Source organism: Tursiops truncatus, chromosome 20 (assembly GCF_011762595.2).
Source record: "Tursiops truncatus isolate mTurTru1 chromosome 20, mTurTru1.mat.Y, whole genome shotgun sequence".
Classification (NCBI taxonomy): domain Eukaryota; kingdom Metazoa; phylum Chordata; class Mammalia; order Artiodactyla; family Delphinidae; genus Tursiops; species Tursiops truncatus.
Genome location: NC_047053.1, coordinates 36,711,159 through 36,731,039, shown reverse-complemented (window position 1 = coordinate 36,731,039; position 19,881 = coordinate 36,711,159). Strand labels below are relative to the sequence as shown.

The following is a 19,881-nucleotide window of genomic DNA, read 5'->3' as shown; positions in this document are numbered from 1 at the left end:
CTGGGGGACGAGGAAGTCTGAGAAGCATACTGAGGGTGACATGAGTCCTGCTAGACAGAAAAGCATATTATAAACCTATGATAATCAAGGCAGCGTGGTGTTAGCATCAGAGTAGATGATGTGCTCAGTGAGACAGAATAGAATGTCTAAAAGCAGGTCTAGGTTTATCCCAAGAGTAGTTTGTAATGAAGGTGGTATTCCAGGCTCACAGGGAAAGCATGTAACACTCAAGGAGAAGCCCGAGGCTCGGACCAAGTGGGAGGCTTCCTTTCCACTCCTTGCATGTGTGGCCGAGGCCCCAAAGGTCCAGGAGCAGGGCAGCCACTTCAGTCCTGACTGTCGACCCCTCCTCTCAAGGCTGCCGAGCGGGACTGGGAGGAAAAGCGGGCAGCCCTGACCCAGTACAGCGCCAAGGACATCAACCGGCTTCTGGAGGAGACACAGGCAGAGCTGCTGAAGGCCATCCCTGACCTGGACTGTGGGAGCAAGGCCCACCCAGGCCCAGCCCCCACCCCTGACCACAAGCCCCCCAAGCTGCCCCACGGTCAGAAGGCAACCCCCCGAACGGAGCCTAGTGGAAGGAGAGGCTCAGGTATGGGGGCAGGTAGGGGGCTGGCGAAGAGCCCAGAGGAGGGGAGCCCCAGCCTCGGGAGCTCTCAGGTTGATGGGGGAGGTGCTTGGGAGTGAGAATCTTTGTGGTCAGGCTGCCAGAGGAGGGAGGTGCTGGCCTGCCCCTCGTCCACGAAGGGAGACCCAGAAGGACGGGATAGCACTGGACTCCATCCAGGGATTTTTCCCACTGCTCTGACTTCTGCTGAGAGGACCATGCAGGGAGGATGAGCAAGTCCAGGCAGAGGGTCGTCCCCCTGCACGTTCTGACCCAGTGTGTGTGCCAGAAGCGAGGCTGTGGTGAGACGGGGTGCGGGTGCAGTGCTGAGCTATACGGACAGGGTTCCCGTGCTCCCTGAGCCTGTGAGAAACCCGAACCAGAAACGGCAATTGTAATTCACGCGTTTATTCATTCCCGCCGCATGTATTTGTTAAGCACCCACTATCTGCTAGGTGCTGGGGATAAGGAGATAAGGCTGCTTTCAAAGAGCTTAAAATTTCGTGGGAGAGTAATACTAACATCTGTGTTTATCAAGCACTTACTACGCGGCAAGAACTGCTCCAAATGCTTTTCTACGTATCAATCCTTAAAATTTTGCAACAATCCCAGGAGGCAGATACAGTCATTATTTCCATTTTACAGATGAGGACACTAAGGCTCAGTGTGGTTAAGTAATCTGTCCCAGGCCATACCTTGTGCGTAAACCGGAAATAGGATTCAGGTGCTAAATGCGGTCCTAGAGGAGGCCCTGGAAGGGCAGGAAGGGCTTCCCATGGAAGGGGACTTTCCATTGGAGCCTTGCATTTCCCTGGCCAGTGAGAGAGGGCATTCCAGGGAGAAACAGCACATACAAATGCCTGGAGGTCTGTGTTTGGTGTTGCCCTGCTGGGTCCAGACCAAGGATTAGTAAGCAGAGCTGAAGCTGAAAGGTTGGCAGGCTCAGAGGGTGCTGGGCCAAGAAACTTGAACGTGGTTTGGGGTCATGGGGAATCGCTGGGGGATCAAAGGCAGAGGAATGTCAGGCTGGAGGGACTTTTCTGCAGGTTGCCCAGGAAGCAGCCCCCACCCCGGGGAAGAATTGGGGGAAAGGAGAGCCTGGTGGGTGGGGTCAGACTCTCAGAATAGTACTCTCTCTTGATGGAGAAAGGATGAAGGTCTGTGCAGGGCAGGGCTGAGGGGTGGGCAGGAAAGGGATGGATTAGAGCAGTGATTCTCAAACTTGAACGTGCACGTGAAATCACCCGGGGATCTGCTAGAACGTGGATTCCGATTTAGCAGCTCTGGGTGGGGCCTGTGCTTCTGCATTTCTAAGAAGCTCCCAGGTGCTGCCAATGCTGTTGTCCCACGGGCCACACTTTGAGTAGCGAGGGAGGAGAGTGCTGTAAGGGGAGGAGCAGCAGGGCTTGGGGTCGGATTGCATGGGGAGGTAGGAGAGAAGGAGGAGGGGGCCTGTGTCCTTTCCCCTGCGCGTTCCTCTCCCTTCCTCGCTGGAGGAGGAAGCCAGGTTTATCCTAACCCTGGAGTCAGGTGTGGCTCACAGACTCCAGGGTTACGAGTCCCCTGACCCCCAGTCCCTTGGCCTCCCGCAGATGAGCTGACAGTGCCCCGATACCGCACGGAGAAGCCCTCCAAGTCGCCCCCGCCGCCCCCTCCCCGCCGGAGCTTCCCCTCCTCCCATGGCCTGACCACCACGCGCACTGGAGAGGTCGTGGTCACCAGCAAGAAGGACTCGGCCTTCATCAAGGTACCGCCACCGCTTGGGTAGGGGTCAGGGGGTCGAGTTGGGGGGATGCCTGAGATGACCTCTGGAGACTCTCTGGGGTGGTCCCCTCTCTCAGAGGAAGTGGAAGGAAAGAAAGGAGGCTGGCCAGTGGTGACTCTGCTTCTGGCTTGGGCTTCCTCCATGGCAAGGGGCCATCCTGGCCTTTGAGGAGCTGGGGCAGGTGGGAGATGGTCTGGAAGTGCTGGGGCCTAGGAGGCGAGCGGGAGGTGCCCAGAGCCTGGTCTCCATGGGGACCGGGCCCTTGCAGAAGGCCGAGTCTGAGGAGCTGGAGGTGCAGAAGCCCCAGGTAAAGCTGCGCCGAGCCGTGTCCGAGGTGGCCCGCCCGTCCTCCACGCCCCCCATCATGGCCTCTGCTGTCAAGGATGAGGACGACGAGGACCGCATCATCGCAGAGCTGGAGGTGGGTCAGGGGCGCACCTGGCCCCCCGAGTCATCAGCCAGACCCCCTCCCTTTGCCTGTCAAGCTGACCCCAGGGTGAGGTGCCCGGACTAGGACAGGGGACTGGATTCTCGGGTCCCCACTGAGGCTGCTTCAGGAGCCTCTCCTCCTTGCCTCAGTTTCTTCTCCACTGTAAAATGGGGGAGGGGGTCTAAGGTCCCTCCCCACATGTTTGAGTTTTTTACTGTAGTGTCTGAGACACCCCGCAACTGCCCTGACACCTCCTGTGCTCTGAGACCCCCATCCCCTAGTGTTCTGAGAACAGAAGCTCTCACAGACTCGCCCATATACCTTGACCCCCTCCCAGTGCTGTAAGTCACCCAGACTCGAGTGTTCTCACCACCCCTCCCCAGAGGCTGAAGACCTGGACCACCAGGGCCTCTGGTGGCCAGTGGCCATGGTGAGGGGCCAAGGAGGGCCAGCCCAGGCCACCCCCTCCCCATGAGTGCCTGGGTCAGAGCCCAGCACCCCCATCCTCCCTGTACCCCCTCCTCCAAACCTGCCCCCACCTTCTGCTCCCCAGGTGTTTGAGAGAAGCTCAGTGTCTCCCCTCCCCCCCACGCCCTGCCGCCAGCCGATCCCCACCTTGCTGTTCCCCCAGGACCCGGGGCCTCCTGGGGGCTCAGCCCCGGGCCCCACGTGGAAGGTAACGGGCTGCCCCCCACCTCTCACGGCGCTCTCTCTGCCTGTGCCTCCACGCTTCCTCTCCTCACTTCTCACACTAACCCGCTAGAACACCCGCTAGAACCTGCCAGTCACGTCCCTGAGTCCCGCCACTGCCACGGCCTCACCCCCTCCCCTGCCCCAAGGACGGGTGCATCACTCTTCCTTCCCTCTCCAGACTCCAGCAGCCTGGTACCTGGTGGCCCCCTTGGGGCCTTTCCTTACAGGCCTGATTCCGGGTCTGGCCCGTGGCCAGAGTTTAGGTCTGGCCCGAAGCCCACGTTTTGTCTTTGGTCCAAGATTGGAGTTTGGATCGTGCTTGTTACATGACTTTAGGCCCAACTCAAAGTCTGACACCGTCCTGAGCCCTCGCCTGGTCCCTGCCCCCATCTCCCCTACTCTGCTGCCTGTGCCAGGTGGGGGCTCTTTCTCCCACTAGAATCTATGCCTTGCGCTGGGCACCAGGATGCCCAGGAGGAAGGCTCATTTACAGCCTCTCTCCGCCCCATGGCCCCATCTGGGCAGAGAGCTTGGGATGGAAGAAACCCATGCCCTTCCTTGGCTGCCGGTTCTGTCTTTCGGTGTTGGGCATTGCAACTTCAGTCTTTGCTGCTGTCCTGCTGCACTTATTTCCTCTTTATTTTTTCTTGGGAATTTGAGGGTGACCTGCTGTCTGCACCCCAGGGGACTGTGCTTGGTTGGGGAGGGGGAATTGCGGGGCGGTGGTCTGGGAATCTCTCCCTCTGCCCAGTTAGGTTGTAGCAGGAGGGCTTCTGCTCTGCAGAGGGGAGCCTCCCACGCACTCACGTGTTCACCTTCCTCATCTGGTTCTCTTGGCCCACAGTGGGTTCTGTGCTGGCCGCCACCTGATTTTTAGCCTGGCTTGAGACCTGGTGGTGCTTTGGCTCCCTGGCGGGGGGAGCAGACAGGCACCAAACACGTAGACAGTGCCGTCTGCTGGGCAGAGGATGGGCACAGAGCAGTCCAAGGAGCCGTCTGGGGGTATGGCTGGGCTGCCCCAGGCTGGCTGTGCCCTCGGCACCTTGGCCCGCGGCACCCAGCCACTGCACCTTTCTGGCCCTGGAAGCCAGTCCTGGTGGGGTCCAGTGGGCAGAGCCCCTCCACTGGCCCTTTGGGCTGGCTGCCCCTCTGCATCCTGAGGCGCCATTGGGCAGTGGAGCCGGGCGGGCATGGGTCGCCCTCTCTGCCTTCCCAGTCTGCACCTCCCACATCCAGGTAAGTAGGTGGCAGGGCTGGGTGGGTTGCCTGGGGCGGAGGGTCTGGGGGTCCCTGCTGCCCCCCACGCATCTCCCCATGGCTCCTTTTAGTGGAAAGAGCACTGGACTTGGAGTCAGACTGCCTGGGTTCAAATCCTGGCTCTGCCACTAGCTAGCTGTGGGTAAGTGACCTTGGGTAAATTACATGACACCCCCCACCTCAGTTTCCTCATCTGTAAAGTGATGAGAGTAGTAGCCATTTCACGGGCAACAGAAAGGATTAAAGATGACGGCGTTTATGGCAGTTCCTGGTATAAGACTCTGCTCAGAATTAAACCAGAATTCACTCAAGTGGGGTAGGGGTGACTGGGGGCCTCTCTCTATGCCCCCACCAAAGCCAGAGCCCGGGACGCTCACACAGAGGCAGATGCTCTAGCTTTGCCCAAGCCTGTGCAGCAGAGGGACTTAGCTGAGCCCCTCCCGTTGTGACTGTGAAGCCCTCAGAGAAAGCTCCGGAAGTAAGGGGTAGGGACCAGGAATCTCTGGCCTGAGATGAGGATGGCAGACCCACCCTCCGAAGCCAGAGGCCAACACCTGGTCTCCACCCACAGGGGGCTGCGGGTCTCGGACATTCAGTTTGAGTCAACAAATAGCTGATACCTATCGAGCACTTACACCGTGCCAGGCCTTGTTCCAAGCACGTGCCCACTTATGCTCACTTTATCCTCCACCAGCCTCACGTTATTGTTACTCCATCGCACAGATGGGTAAACTCCTGGCAGTAACCATGAGAGCTGCTCTCAGAGTTTAACATGGGTGATGAGATGTAAACATGTGTCTGTACTTCTAGGTAAACTGGCATCTTTGCCAGAAAGTGGGAGACCGTAGGGTGTGGTGGAAAAAGGCCTGAGTTCTAGTCCCAACTTTGCCTCTAACTTGCTGGGTAAACTCAGTCAGGACCCTCCCCTGCCTCGGTTTCCCTATCTGTGAAAGGAAGGGGCTGGGCTCATCCACATGCGACCCCCCATCCCAGCTCAGGGTGCTTCGGTTGCAGGGACCACACTCTCCCTCATCTTTCCTCTCTCCGCAGGCTGCCGCAGGCCGCAGGCCCTTCTGCGTCCCCCGGATCATCTTGACAAAGTGTGCCCCCAAACCTCCTTCTCCACCAGAGGCCAGGCTTGAGGAACCCGGCCTCAGGACAACCCCTACCCCACGACCCCGGACCCTGGCTGGCAGCGGGAGGGGCTGGGGTAATCCACGGGCCCCGCCAGGGCTAATGGCTGAGGTCTCCCAGCCCGGGAACAGCTCGATGCTGGAGAAGGAAGGGCCGGCTCTGAAGAGACTGGGGACAGGGAGCTACAGCCCAGAAAAGGGAGGAGCTGGGGTCCCCTGTTCTCGGGGACCTGCCCCAGACAGGACCCAGGAGCCCTCCGCTGCCGAGACCTACCCAGAGGAGACCCTCAAGGACTCTGGACACGACACCCAACCCTGCAGCGGGGACTGCAGGGGTCAGCGTGCTGCTGGCCTGGGCTGCACGGGGCACGGTGCCACCACCCAGCGGATGGACAGCCTGGAGGAGACGCTCCGGGAGCTGGAAGCCACCCTGAGCCAGATGGGCACGGCCCCTGCCGCGGGATCCCCTGGCAGCCCCCCACCCCCGCCCCCTGGTCCCCAGGTGGCTGCCTCCTGCCCCGTCCTCTCCTCTTATCTTCCTGCTCCAGTCTTCAGAGCTGGAGGGAGTGGGAGGCTGCAGGAGCACCACGCCAGCCCCCTCCTCCCACTGGCCTTCTCTCAGCCCCGCCCCCCTCCTGGGAGCCCGGTGCCAGGCTGGGTTTGCAGGCAGAGCCCCTGGCAGGCTGGGAAGCTGGCCTGCCCAGGGATCAGCCCAACCAGCCGTGGTGGGGACCAGGGCCTCTCCCTCTGCTCTGTATCTGTAAACCGACAAATAAAGTTCTTTCCCCCTTCTGCATCCCCACACTCCCCTCCTCCTCTCCTGTCTGACTCTCTCTGTCTCTGCTGTTTCTCTGCCTGCGCCGCCCTTCTGGGCAGGCCTGGTCCCTGGGGTGGTTCAAGGGGGCTGGACTTGTCCATCTCTAGGGAGACTTCGCCCCCATCCTCCCATTCAGAGGAAGATGTGGGCCTGGGGCTGCCAGTCCTACTTTGTCTGCCATTATAAAGACCCCTCCCCCCAGATCTCAGGCACGTTCTCTCGGGCCAGGAGTGGTGATGGTGATGCCAGGGACCTTCACCTTCAAAATGGCTCCCCCAGAAGGGCACCAGCTGCCCCCGGGCTACTCAAGGAAGCCACCAGGGTTCTCACCCAGGAGCTGTTGGGAACCTAGCCGGGGGCCCCATCCCCTCTCCTGCAGGGAGGCCTTAAACCTGGCCTGAGAGTGGGCTTGATTCCTGGGGTGGGGGGGTGTGGAGCCAGGGAGAGCTCTCCAGGTCTCAGAGGGCCCACTGTGCCTGGGCTGCCTGTGTGACCTCACCTCCAATCCTGACCCTGTTCCTCTTCCTGCAGAGTGGCGGTGGCAGTGTGCCACCCATGAAGGTGGTGACTCTGGGGACCTCTCGGCTGAAGGCGGCCCAGGGCCAGGCAGGCAGCCCCGACAAAGGCAAGCATGGCAAGCAGAGGGCCGAGTACATGAGGATCCAGGCCCAGCAGCAGGTAAGCCTGGGTACCACGGGGGCGGGGCCTGGCCCCCATCCAGACGCCCTCCCCCTCCCCCTCCCCACTGGCAGTGCTGTGTGCTCTTGCTGTGTACTGGCCATCTCCTGCCAGTATTCCTGTGACCACCTTCCTGCCGGCTGCCCAGAGAGGTCCTCCCCGCCAGGACTGCCCCACCGGTCCCTTAAGCCATCTTCTCCTTCCTCTCTCCAGTCCCAGGGCTCAGGATCTGGTTCTCAGCCAGACGGCTCCTCTCTCAGAAGGCCCCTCACACAGGACCAGAGAGGGCTGTCTCCTCAGCCGCTCCTGGACAAGACCCTGCTAAGGCTGGTGACCCCGGGGTGTGGAAGGGGCCTTTATGCCTGTCTTCCTGCCACTCCACTCCCCTCCTCTGCTTCCTTCCCTCTGCTCTCAAGTCCCACCTGCTCTTTGGGGTCCCCACTCTCATCTCAGCCTCCCTCTTAGGCCACCTCCCAACTAAGGGAGAAACCAGTTTTGCATCTGTTTTTCAGTCTCGTGTTTGGGTTGCAGTGTGGTTAATGGGGAGGGGGAGGAAGGGGAGAAGTACTTCGGCCCCCCCGTTGGGTGCCGTAATAGTGGTGGAGGCGCTGCACCCTCTTTCAGATTTAATTAGTGGGCCTGGGACAGTATATAGAGTTGACAGCCTCACCCATGGATGTTTCTGCCCTGTGGCTCACCTGTGGCCCGGTCGGAAGATGCAAATGGTCCTCAGGCCTAGATGTTTAGGGAGACCTTTAGTGCGCTCATTTGGTTCAGTAAATATTTCCGAGCAGTTCCTGTATGCCAGGTCCATTCTGAGTGCTGGCTGGGAGTGGGGGTCATGAAATGTACAGATGCTGTGACTTGAAGAAGGTTCTAGGCTCAGAGGCAGGAGGTGAGAGATGGGCAAGTCTAGCCACCTCCTTTACAGATGAGGGGACAGCTCAGAGAAGGAAAGGGACTTCCCACGGGCCCACAGCAAGGTGGCATCAAAGCCAGGACTGGGAGCCAGGGATCCCAAAGCCCTTCCCACCACATGGCTCTGCCCAGCGCTGGGCACACAGGCCTGCCTGCTGGTCCTCGGGGGAGTCCAGTGGAGACACCCCTCAGTGGACGTCCAGTGGAGACGCTCCCTGCTGGCCAATCGTCTTCCTCATGGGTCCCCAGACACATCCTGCCAATCCCACCCCCAGCTCTTTTCCTGCCACTACCAAGGATGAGTTCCCCTCGTCCTGTCCAGGCTGGTCTCTCTTCGGTGTCTAGAACGGCTGCCGACATTCCCGGGGTATTCACTTGTGCCAGACACACACATTACTTCATTGCACACTCAGTACTCTGAGGATGGGCCTTATTATCCCCATTTGACAGATGGGGAAACTGAGGCTTTACCCGAGGTCACAGGGCCGGCAAGTGCTGGAGCAGGGTTCAAATCCGGACTGACACCCAGGCCCCCACCCCCGCACAGAGTTGCTTCTGCCTCTTCAGCGGGCGCCTCCCTCCTCTGGAATTATGCTCCCCACCTCTCACCCTGACTCCCAACTCCCCCGGCACCCAGCTCCTCTGCCTATTGCCCTCTCTCCTGCCCCTCCAGTCACCTCCATCGCCTCCACGCCCTCTCCTCCATTCATCCCTCAACCCACCCCCTCCTCCTGCTTCCTTCCAGCCTCACCCCTGGGCTTGGCTAGGTCTCCAGTGGCCTCCAAGTGGCCTCTTTGCACCGTGCTCTACCCACCTCTCTGCAGCATGTTGGGCACATACGCTGCCCCCACACGTGCACTGGGGGGCCGTGGGACCCTCCACTCCTTGGCATCCTCTCCTCCCTTGTCGGTCCTCACTGACCCTCCTGGGCACCTCCCCTCTGCCCACCTCTTCACTCCCCTGCGTCCATCTTCTTCCACAGCCTCTTTGCTGCTCACACCACGTGCTCCTCTCCTTGGGCACCAGGTGCCATCTGTCCCTGCCCAGGTCTCTGTTCTGAGCTCACGCCTGCCCCTGTTGCTCGCTGCTCGCCAGTTGGGAAAGTCACCGGCCCCGGGCATCCACCTACGCTGAGGGGTCCCCTGAGCTCCCCGCCTCCCTCACCTTCCCCAGCTACATGGTGCTTCTCTCTTCCCACATGACTGGTGTGGCTGTACCTCACTTTCACTTTTCTAGAAACCTTTCTTTAAAAAAGCATCTTCTCTCTAATGAAGTATTACACGTTCTTTGCAGAAATGTTTTAAAGTAAAGAAATGTTATAAAGCAGCAGGGGAAAAAATGATCCTGTGCCTCGGTACCCCAGTGCATGCCCTTCTAAAGTTTCCCTGCGACTTCTGTGGCCCCTATAACCTATCTTCCCAGACCTGCGGGGTGGGGAGGGTGGTTTGTAAAATGCGGATCTGATTTTATCACTCCCCTAGCATACCACCTGTGCCCTCCAGCCCCGGCTGGGTAAGAAAATCAAAACTCCCTCACTGGCCGCCCTGGCTCTTCATGACCAACCTCGGCTCCCTCAGCCCAGTTCTCCCTGCCCGCCCCCCCACCCCAGCCCGTCCATTTGCTCCAGTCACTCCTATCACCTGGCCCTCCATCCTGAGGCCAGGGCGCCGTTCCATCCCAGCTCAGTCTGTGACCCTGGTCAAAGTCCTCTGCCTTCTGCAGGCTCTTTCCTCATCTGTACAATGAGGGCAAGAACCCAGAGGCCGGCTTCTGAGTTCATGTAATATAATACCGTGTGTGGGAAAGAACTTCGAAAGCCACAGAGCGCTCTCCAAAGGGAAGGAGTCACCACCATGCTTGGCTGCACTGTACCTTTGTCAGGGCCAAGGGCTGGACAGAGGCCTCTCCTTCATCTCGTGGTTCTGACACTAGGAGCTCGAAGCGGCCTTGACAATGATGAGGGGGAGGGGAATAGAAGTGGCAGGACCAGACAGAGAAGTCGGGGTGGAGGAGTGGAGAAAGTTCCGAGAGGGGAAGCAACTGTGCCTGATACCGCAGAGAAATCGGAGGAAATGATTGAGGAAAAGCTCTTGGATGTGCTCAAGATTCAGGGGTGGGATGAGAGCCAGATTCCCAGGCGACAAGGATCGAGGGCTTGGTGCGGGCATGAAACTGTGGACACCCACTCTTCTACTAGGGCTAAGCAACTGTTGGACACCTAGCGTATCTCCTCCACTGGTTCCGGTGAAGAGACTGTAATGAAGGGACCAGCAAGAGACGCTGAGGCACCCAGGGACCAGTGAGAGCAGGAAGCTGGACCTCCCTGGGGAGAGGGGTCTGGGGACCTAGGGTTTAGGGAGTCCTGTGAGAGCTGGACAGTAGGTGCTATAGTTCTGGAGGGCACAGCATGCCAGCGACGTGGCACCACGTGGGGAGGGAGTAAGGAAGAAACTTTACCCCGTCTCTCTTTCCGCCCTGTCATAATCCCCAGTGGGCAAACCCAGCCAAGCCAGCCGGCCACGGCATGGCGGGGTCAGCCAACCCGGGTGCAGAGCAGGGCAGAAATCAGAGCTGGGGATGGAGAAGCAAACAGAAAATAGCACCCCTCTTCTGTCCCAATTTTAAGCATCTTATTTAATCCTCGTAGCAACTTTATATCTTTAAAAATCTGTACATTAATCCCCTTGTCACTGCTACCTCCCTACAGCACCTAGAACAGTACTTGGCACACACAGGCACTCAATAAATATTTGTTGGTTAGGTGAACGAATGGATGAATGAATGAATGAATGAATTTGCCACTGATCAGGCCCAATCCCGATGGAACTAGACAATGCAGACTTGAAATGTTAATATACTAATGATATAATAATAATAATAGCTACCATTTATTGCCTGCATCCTGAGTGCAGGCACTGGGCCTCGTGCTCTGTGTGCATTGTCTCATGTGATTCTGGTGCTGTAGGTGCTGTTATCCCTGCTTTGCGAGTAACGACATGAAGACCCAGAGAGATACCTGCCTAAGGTCACACGGTTAGGAAGTGGCAGAGCTGGGACTTAAACCCAGGTCTGCCAGTTACAAATTCTGCTTGTCCTAACGCTGGATTCTACTGCTTTGCTGGGAAGCATAACTTCGTGGGTGCCGCCAACCCTTGGGGAGACGGCACTCGTGACGGGAACACTGTTGACAAGAACATTAGGGGAACAATGGTGGGCTCACATGTAGCGGTCTAAGCGGTTTTAGCTGCACATAACAGAAACTCCAAAATGGCTTAAATGACAAGGAAAGGTATTAGCTAACGAAACAAGAAGCAGGGAGGTTCCAGGGTTGGGGAATTCAGCAGCTCAAGGACATCAAGACCTGGGCTCCTTCCATAGTTCTGTTCAGGTGGCCCATCATCCCACCCCACCCGAACACATCTGCCTTCATTCCAGGGCTCCTAGGCACACAGATCATTGTAGGAGCAGGAGAACCTTCCCCAGAGGCCCCCAGCTGACCTCCCCTCTCTCCTCATTGCCTGTCTCTAGATCAGTCACTAGCTAGGAGAAGGGAACGCTTGAATTGCCATAGGTTTTATCGGGACGCATTCCCCTTGGGCTGGGGGAAGCCCCACCTCTTCTGCCAGCCCAGTGCCTGATTCAGGCAAACAGCTAGGAAGAAGGGTGTGTGGGCAGGAGGAGGTGGCCCTGGGAGTGGCCCTGGAGGAGGCGCCAACAGGGTTGGCAGCATCAAGATGACCTACGCTTGTGTGGAAGTCTATGCCTCGTAGCCCAGAGGGACAGGTCAGTAGGCTCGGGGCGCAGAGAGGGGGCTAGACTCTGGCCCACAGGAAGAGGAGGGGTGTGGGGTTCAGCCCTTTGGGTGTAGCTAACGGTTCCAGTCTCCCCCGGCTAAAGCTGACCATCTATGAGGTTTCTGCCTGTCACAAAGGTGACAAAGCTCTGTTTCTCTGGACATAATTAAAAACAACAGGGGGAGGGATTGCTGTGCACATGTGGAAGAAGAAATGTGACCAGCAACCTCAAGGGCGGGTTCACTGTTGGCCAGTCAGGTACATACGGTCTCCTTGGTTCCCTTCCAGGCTGCGGGAGGCACCGTCTGGGTTTCCCCTGCAAAGCATCTGATAGAGGCTGCCCAGCAGCTGGGTGATAATGTAGGTCGGGGAGAAAGGGCATGACCGTGCCCAGACCTGGCCCACAGGAGGTCTCTGTCAGTGCGCCACAGCCTCTCTGCCTCTAGTCCTCATGCCTTGTCTTTTTTCATCAGGACGGGTCGGTAGCTAAGTAAGGCCAGGAGGGACAGTGGATACAACTTCAGAGAGAAAACCTGGTCCATGTTGCCCTAATCGAGGGATCTCAGAGTTCTGTGCAGCAGGATCACGTGGGGCGCCTGGCTAAAATGCAGATTCCTGAGCTCCTGCTAGAGATGGACCCTGGGGTGGGGCCCTGGAGTCTGCATTTGTGACAGGCCATCTCCTCCAGGACCAGTGTAAATGCAAGGGGTCTGCTGGAGGTGAGGAGGGGGCACGGCCGTTTCTGTCAGAGGTGACCTGTGAGTGCCGGACACGTCATGAGGGGGTGACCTCCCCTTACCCACAAGGCACAGCTCAGAGCTGGAGGAACACTTGTGGGGCAGGAGGCGGCGGGGGGAGGGTCTTTAAAGAAGCGCCCCCCAGGAGGACAAGCTCATTCCTCAGTTGCCCCTGTGAGACCTGCTGAGGCTGGAAGGGGCCCTGACTGGGCTGCCGGCTGGCTGGGCCCCCCTCCCAGCCTGGGCTGCGCCCCTCCCGCCTCCCCTTTGGCAGCTAACGTTTCCCCTCTTCCTCCCTTCTCCTGACCTCTCCCTGCTCCCCACCCGCTCTGCTCCTGGTGCCTGTCCTGGCCCTGGGCTGCCCTCCCTTGTGCTTCTCTGGTCTCTCTCTCCCGCCTTCTCTCTTTCCTATCAGTAACCATGGGCCTACCCTCCCATCCCAGGTCCTCTGTTCCAACCCCACGCCCCCTTTCTGCCCCTGCTGTGCCCCCCCTCCCGCTCCTCCCCTGTCTCAGGGGACCAGTCACTGTCTCCAGATCCTCCTCTGATTTCTACTGTTTGCAGTTAATTTTCTCTTGGATTTGTGGAGATTTTTCATTTTTTAAAACTGTAACTGGGGCTTCCCTGGTGGCACAGTGGTTGAGAGTCCGCCTGCCGATGCAGGGGACACGGGTTCGTGCCCCGGTCCGGGAAGATCCCACATGCCGCGGAGCGGCTGGGCCCGTGAGCCGTGGCCGCTGGGCCTGCGCGTCCGGAGCCTGTGTTCCGCAACGGGAGAGGCCACAGAAGTGAGAGGCCCGCATACCGCAAAAAAAAAAAAAAAAAAAACTGTAACTGGGGGCCAGCACAAAGGTTCCCCTTCCTCTCTCTGACCCATGACCTCTGTTTTTGTTCCAGGCCACTAAACCGTCTAAAGAGATGAGCGGGTCGAGTGAGACCTCAAGCCCAGTCTCAGAAAAGCCCTCGGCTTCCAGAACCTCCATCCCCGTATTGACTTCCTTTGGGGCGAGGAATTCTTCCATCTCCTTCTAGAAACTCCCTTACCCCCCACCCCCGCCTGCCCCCTCCCTTATCCCTGCCATTTCTCTCCTCGGCTTCCCTTCATCTCCACCCCACCCTGACACCATTCTCTAGAATCCCTGAAGGTGGCCTGTCCTCAGCTCTCTCTGCCCATCCCCTGTTGGTGTTTTTGGTTTTTTTAATGATTCACTTTTAATTATCTTTTTTTTAAAAAAAAAAAAAAAAGAAAGAAAGAAAAAGCAAACCAGTAAAACTAAAAACCAAAACGTGACACCTTCCCTTGATTTCCTGTTCCAGAATGGCACACTTCCTGTCATCATGCCTCCTTTTCTCTTTCCCCACTTTCCCTCCCAAGTCCATCCTGAAGTTCCTACCCCCCTGCCCCACCTCCTCGTCTCCCACACACTCCTCCCAAGAGCACTCCAAACAAACGCTACGCGTGGAGACTTGGAGCAGCCAGACACCCCCTCTCCCCTTCCTCGGAAGCCTTCCTGGAGGAAAACCTGGACATTGGACCAATCCCAAAATCAGGCTGGAAAATGGGACGTCGGGAGACTTTGGCCCTGGAGGTGCCGCACCTGTCCAACCTCGGGATGTGACCCAACGCCGCTGCTTCTCTGCTCCCGTCCACTCATGCCTGGGTGGGCCTGGAGTCGAGACAGAGGGGCTGGAGAGGGAGGCCAGAGGTGGAGGGGCCTCAGGGTGGTGTGAGCCCGTGGAATCTGCGTGTCCTTGGAGAGGAGCTGGCTTCCCGGGACCACCTTCCTGTGGTGAGGAGCTGCCTGGCTGGCGCTGATCGGAGGAGGGGGCACCTTTGGACTGCTGGTTATGGATGGTGGGTTGAGCAGACAGCCTGACACTGGGGACACTGCCCTGGGAGAGGGCAGCCCCGAGGAGGGGTATTTGGTACTTTTAGTTTCCTAATTTAGCACTTTAAGTGACATTAACTTATTTAACGGGGGTGGGGTGGGCAAGAATGAAGGGCCTATAGCAAATTAGATTTTGAGGCCTGGAGGGTGGGGAGGGTCTGGTTGTGAGGGAAGTGGGGGGAATAGAGAGGGGTTTCATGGGGGGCAGTGAGGACAGCTCTGACCCCACAGGTGGGGTGACTTGACCTTCAACCATCCTCTTTGAGATTTGAGGGTTTTCAGGGTAGGGCTGGGGACCCCTGGTGAGATCCTCGAGGGTCCCTGAAGCCTGACCAGCCAGCCAGCACCCCCGAACCTGTGGGCGCCAGCTTTGCAGAGGCTGTGGGCAGTGAGGCTTTCTTTTAGTGGGGTCCTGAGAAGGAGCTGGAGAGACCAGTTTTGGTTCTTAGCCCCGCTCCCCCCAGGGCACAGTGAGGGGCAGCAGGGAGAGTATGTGGATGGGGGAGGAGGGGGAAGATGGAGTGGGGTCCCCAGGGAGCAGGATTCCTATTTGGAGCACAAAGTGGGGTAAGCACAGGGGGTGGGGGGCGTTGGGATTAGTCTCCCCGAGTAAGCACAGAAAGAAGGAGCCATCGCAGGGGCAGAACCTCCTAGACCTTGGAGCCTGGCGTTTGGGGAGAGCCAGGGGGAGCTGTTGAGGGTTGGGGCGGGAGGGGGAATTGGGTTGTGTTCCTTCATTTCTTTCTTTTTCTGTTGTTGTTTTTGTTGGCTCATCCTTGTTTTCTAGCTTTGGATCATTTTTGTACAAAGGCAAGCAAGCCTTTTTGAAAAATAACAAAAGAAGAGGTTAAAAAAAAAATCCGTCCTGAAAAAAAAAATACCCTGGAAAATAGAAAAAAAAAAAAAAAAGGACCTCATAAATGATGCAATTACTTTTAATTGCAGGCAACTCTTTACATTTAAGTGAAGTGTCTTAACATTTTATATTGTTTTAAAAATATATTTACATATTATATATATATATAATATACGTAATATAAATATATATAAATATTTAAAAAAGAAAAAAAAAAGAAAACCACGGCACTCTCTCCCTGGCCGCTGTTTTGGCAGGGGAGGGGGCTAGAGGGTGGGTACATTGGCCTGGCTTCTGTGGTCCAGTGAGACGGTTTGGTTTGATTCGGCTGTACAGAGACACCCTGACTTGGGAGGGAGGGGGGGAGTGGTGCCCCCTCCTCCCTCCACTCCATTACTCTCTGCTTGCTACTTTTCCCTTGCCGCACCTCCCACCCTCAACCCTGTGCCCTGAACGTTTGCCCCACCGTCATTGTCCTGAGTTGAATGTCTCTTGGACGGGGGGGAGAAGGGCGTGTCCATCCACAAGGGAGCAAATGGAGGGAGTCCTGTGCCCCACCCCACCCACTCACGTGGAGCCCAGTGGAATTTGCATCTTTCATTTTGGTGCCTGCATATTTACAGGAGGAGTTATGCGCAGCCTGTGTGTGTGTGTGTGTGTGTGTGTGTGTGTGTGTGTGTGTCCACTGGCACAAGTCCATTCACCAGTGTGCGGAGGGAAGGAAGCATGAGCGTGCACAGGCATGACCTCCCACACGTGTGCAGGGAGGCGGGCACACAGCGGTGCATGTAACTGGCCTGGGCATTGGCATGTGCCCACCTGCACATTGATGTGGAGGACCTTGGCATGTGAGAGCACGTGTAATGTGTGACCTGTGTGTGTGTGGACAGAAGGGTGTACGTGGAGGGGTGTGTGAGCTGCGCATGCACGTGCACATGCGTGCAGACCCCGCGTGTGGGAGCGCCTGTGTGTACGGTCCTTGGCCTTGCTCCACTCGCTCCGGCTCCCCTCCCAAGCCTCCAGCCCCTGGGCCCTCTCAAAGCCCCCAGCACGTCAAGGCCCCCCCCAGCTGCATGCGCCTCGCTGCTCTGTCCATCAGTGTGTGCTTGACCAAGAGAAAACCAAGACGTCTGGGGGGACCCCTGTAGCTGGTCTCCCCAGCCCCTGCCCACTGTGCTGTGTTACTCGCATGGGGGGTTTCTCTCCCGCCCCTTCCACAATATGCTGTTTCCCCAGGAGCCTCAGGCCCGAGGCTCTGAGCGGGGTCCCAGGTGGGACCCCCAGGGCGAGCCCGGCTCCGCACCCCGCCCTGTCCACCCTGTAGGGCCCGTGTTGGTGTAGCAGTGATGGCTTCTGTGGATATTCTGTGACTTCTGTCAGTGTAACTTGACAATTTCTAAATGGAAAAGGGTTGCTGTGTTTTCTCTGTCTCTCTTTTTTAATGTCCCTTTTCTTCTCCCACTTTCCTGCTCTCTTTCCTTTTTGGTTTTTCTAGCCGAGTGTTTGGGGCTTAAATAAAACTTGTTTCTTTTTCCTCTCCTGAATCTCCTTCCTGGAGGCTGCTGTCTCATTATTTCTCATCTTCATCCTAGAAGGTGCTGGGGTGGGTGGGATGGAGGATGGGGAATCCCTGGCAGCCACTGCCCCTCAGCTGAGCTGGCAGAGCGCGAAGAGGGAGGGGCCGAAACAGGGGCCCTGGGGCTGCTGCTGCCTGCAAGAGCCCGTGAGAACCGACCTCATCCAGATGCTGGAGAAGAGGACCGCTAACTCACGGGGCACCAGCTCTCCACCATCAGCGAGGAAGCCACTGGCGTCACTTACACCTGCAAGTGACAAAGCCAGAGGCATTAGACGTCTTGCCCAGAGTCACACAACTAGTTGGATGCAGGGTCAGGATTGGAGTCCAGCTCTGCCCAACTCCAAACCCAATGCTTTGCCGCAAAGCCAAGTCGGGTCTGCTTACCTCCAGCAGTCCCCTGGATCGGGTCTTGGCCTCCTGCCCTTTGGGTGGGATGACCCTTTAATGGTATCCACCCATCCTATCAAGAACATCAGCTTTCAAACTTTGTTAAAACTGTAACTCACAGTAAGAAATCCATTGTAGGGACTTCCCTGTAGGGCCCGTGCTGGTGTAGCAGTCCCTGGTGGTCCAGTAGTTAAGACTCCGCACTTCTACTGCAGGGGGCGTGGGTTCGATCCTTGGTCGGGGAACTAATATCCTGCATACCATGTGGCACAGGCAAAAAAAAAGAAGAAATCCATTTTACATCTCAATGATTTAGACGTGTCCACACACAAACACCCACGTGTTTAGTGAAACAGCACCTACTACATACAACGTACTCTGCTATTTTCTGTTATAGTCTAAACATTTGGTGACAACCCACTGAATTGGGTTCAATCATGAATCATGATTTCATGACCCTTGAATGGGTCAGAACCTATGGTTTGAAAACTACTCGCCTGAAGATTTAGCCCCAATCATGCTGCATCTCTGCTTTGTCCTCCCCAAAGGCCTCCTGGCTCCACTTACTCCGTGGTCGCCTATGAAATTAGAAGATCCCTGAGAGGAGATTTATCCTCGATTCTGGTTGGGTGGGAGCCTTGGACCCTGGTCCTGTAGCCAGCGAGCTGCCCGGCCCCTTCCAAGGCTACCACATCAGAGTCTAGCCTGCCCCGCCGTCGAGTGGGCCAGATGTCCTGCTTGGGTTTTTCAGGTTTGCCTGGAATTCTGAAGGCTGTGCCACTGTCCCAGTGTGTTCTAAGGGTCCTTGAGGCTGCCCTTCCAGGCATTCTCCAGCTGGGCTGAGACCTGGGCTATTATTGGGTCTCCTCTACCCCCGCCTCCCGCAAACCATCCCTTCCGTCCCATGAGGTAACGTCAGTGGCCTACGCCACCCTCTTGCAGGCCTCACTGGAGGCCGGGGGTGAGGATGTGCTTGCTGTCTGCAGGCAATGCCCCACTCCCTGGGTCACCCACTTATCAAGCAGCCCTTCAGACTCTCAGCCAGACCTCATCCCTTTTGTCCCTTTTGAAATGTCAGCAGATCTTGCCTTCTCTCTCCCACTCTATTCCCAGAAAGCTGGGCCAGTAGCCAAAGCCCCCTCATCTTCTAGAACCACCTCAGTCACTGACAGGTCAAGATCAAGTAATAAATGGCACCATCGGTGCCCGGCAAGAATTATGCCAGGCACTTCATTCGCCCTTCAAATGCCTCCCGACTGTCTCCTCCTTGCCAGCACTGCTCGTTGACTCGCTGGGACGACGGCTGAGCACCTAGGAGGGGACTCAGCCAAAACACAAATACCTGAGCAAAATCGAGGCAGACGGTGAGCTGTGCCCAGGCGTGCAACGGCTGTGGCCTTGAGTAATGGGGACCGCTTCAGAGGGTGCGACCAGGCCCTGAGGTCACCTGTGAGGGGAGATCTTCAGAATGGACAGGGTGGCTGTATGGGAGCTGGTGGCTGAGTGTCCCACACAGAAGGCCCTGAGGTGGGAAGTCATCTGTGGGTTCTAGAAAATGAATGAAACCCAAGGAAATTGAGAAGGGGAAAGGGGGCACGACATGACATGGGAGCGTGAGCACAGCCCCATCACAGGGGGTCTTGGATGAATGTGGTGAGGAAGGTGGATTTCTTCTCAGAGCCGTTGAACCAATAGGAGGGTTTTAAGTCAGAAAGTGACGTGATTTGATGCTGTTTCAGAAGTTGCCTGTGGCTGTGGCGTGATGAGGTGGGGCAAGGGCAGGGCGGGGGGGAGAGCAGAGCTGTTATTTTGGGGCAGGTACAGATGGCTGCCTGGACTCACTCAGAGCAAACAATCTGAGGGCTGAGGGACGGAAACTGAATCTCAGAGACTTTGTAGCTACAAAGTGATGGAGCTAAGACTTAAACCCACGACTTCTCTCTCCCAATAGCCACGCTTTCTTAGTGCTTTATAATACTCATCACGACACTTATTAAGTGTTCGTTTAATCTTCATCACGTGGGCTCTGGGTATTATTGCCTCCAGTCTACTGATGCGGAGAGTGACTGAGCAAAGGATTTGAGTGACCTCAGGTTAGCCTCAGAGCCGGACCCTAATTCATAGGAGAAAAGGGACTGCTTTACAAATAGAAACCTGGGAAACCCACATCTTCTCTCCCTCACTGCACATCTCTGAGTCCTCTGGGTGTGTTCTTCCTCTTTGACCTCTGAGTGGCTTAAGCGATCCCGGAGCTCACAGGGTAGCTGAGCGCCATCCCCAGTGCTGGGGCCCTGGGCACGAGGCCACCACGCCCATTAGCTGACACAGGCTCCCTTGACAC

General features: G+C 57.1%; 1 protein-coding gene across 3 annotated transcripts in view; it reads left to right on the top strand.

Annotated features, from left to right (window-relative positions):
- Positions 1–17,118, top strand: part of SRCIN1 (SRC kinase signaling inhibitor 1) — a 66,578-nt gene extending 49,460 nt beyond the window's left edge. For 2 of the 3 annotated variants that reach the window (XM_073798517.1, XM_073798518.1), the window contains 5 exons: positions 358–592; positions 2,200–2,354; positions 2,641–2,793; positions 3,356–3,478; positions 5,803–7,360. In XM_073798517.1, the coding sequence (XP_073654618.1) occupies positions 358–592; positions 2,200–2,354; positions 2,641–2,793; positions 3,356–3,478; positions 5,803–6,888 (1,752 nt within the window). In that variant the 3' untranslated portion in view covers positions 6,889–7,360. Of the gene's footprint in view, positions 1–357; positions 593–2,199; positions 2,355–2,640; positions 2,794–3,355; positions 3,479–5,802; positions 7,381–13,726 lie in introns of those variants that run through there. The other variant, XM_033847202.2, reaches the window with a different exon arrangement.
- The last annotated feature ends 2,763 nt before the right edge of the window (positions 17,119–19,881 follow it).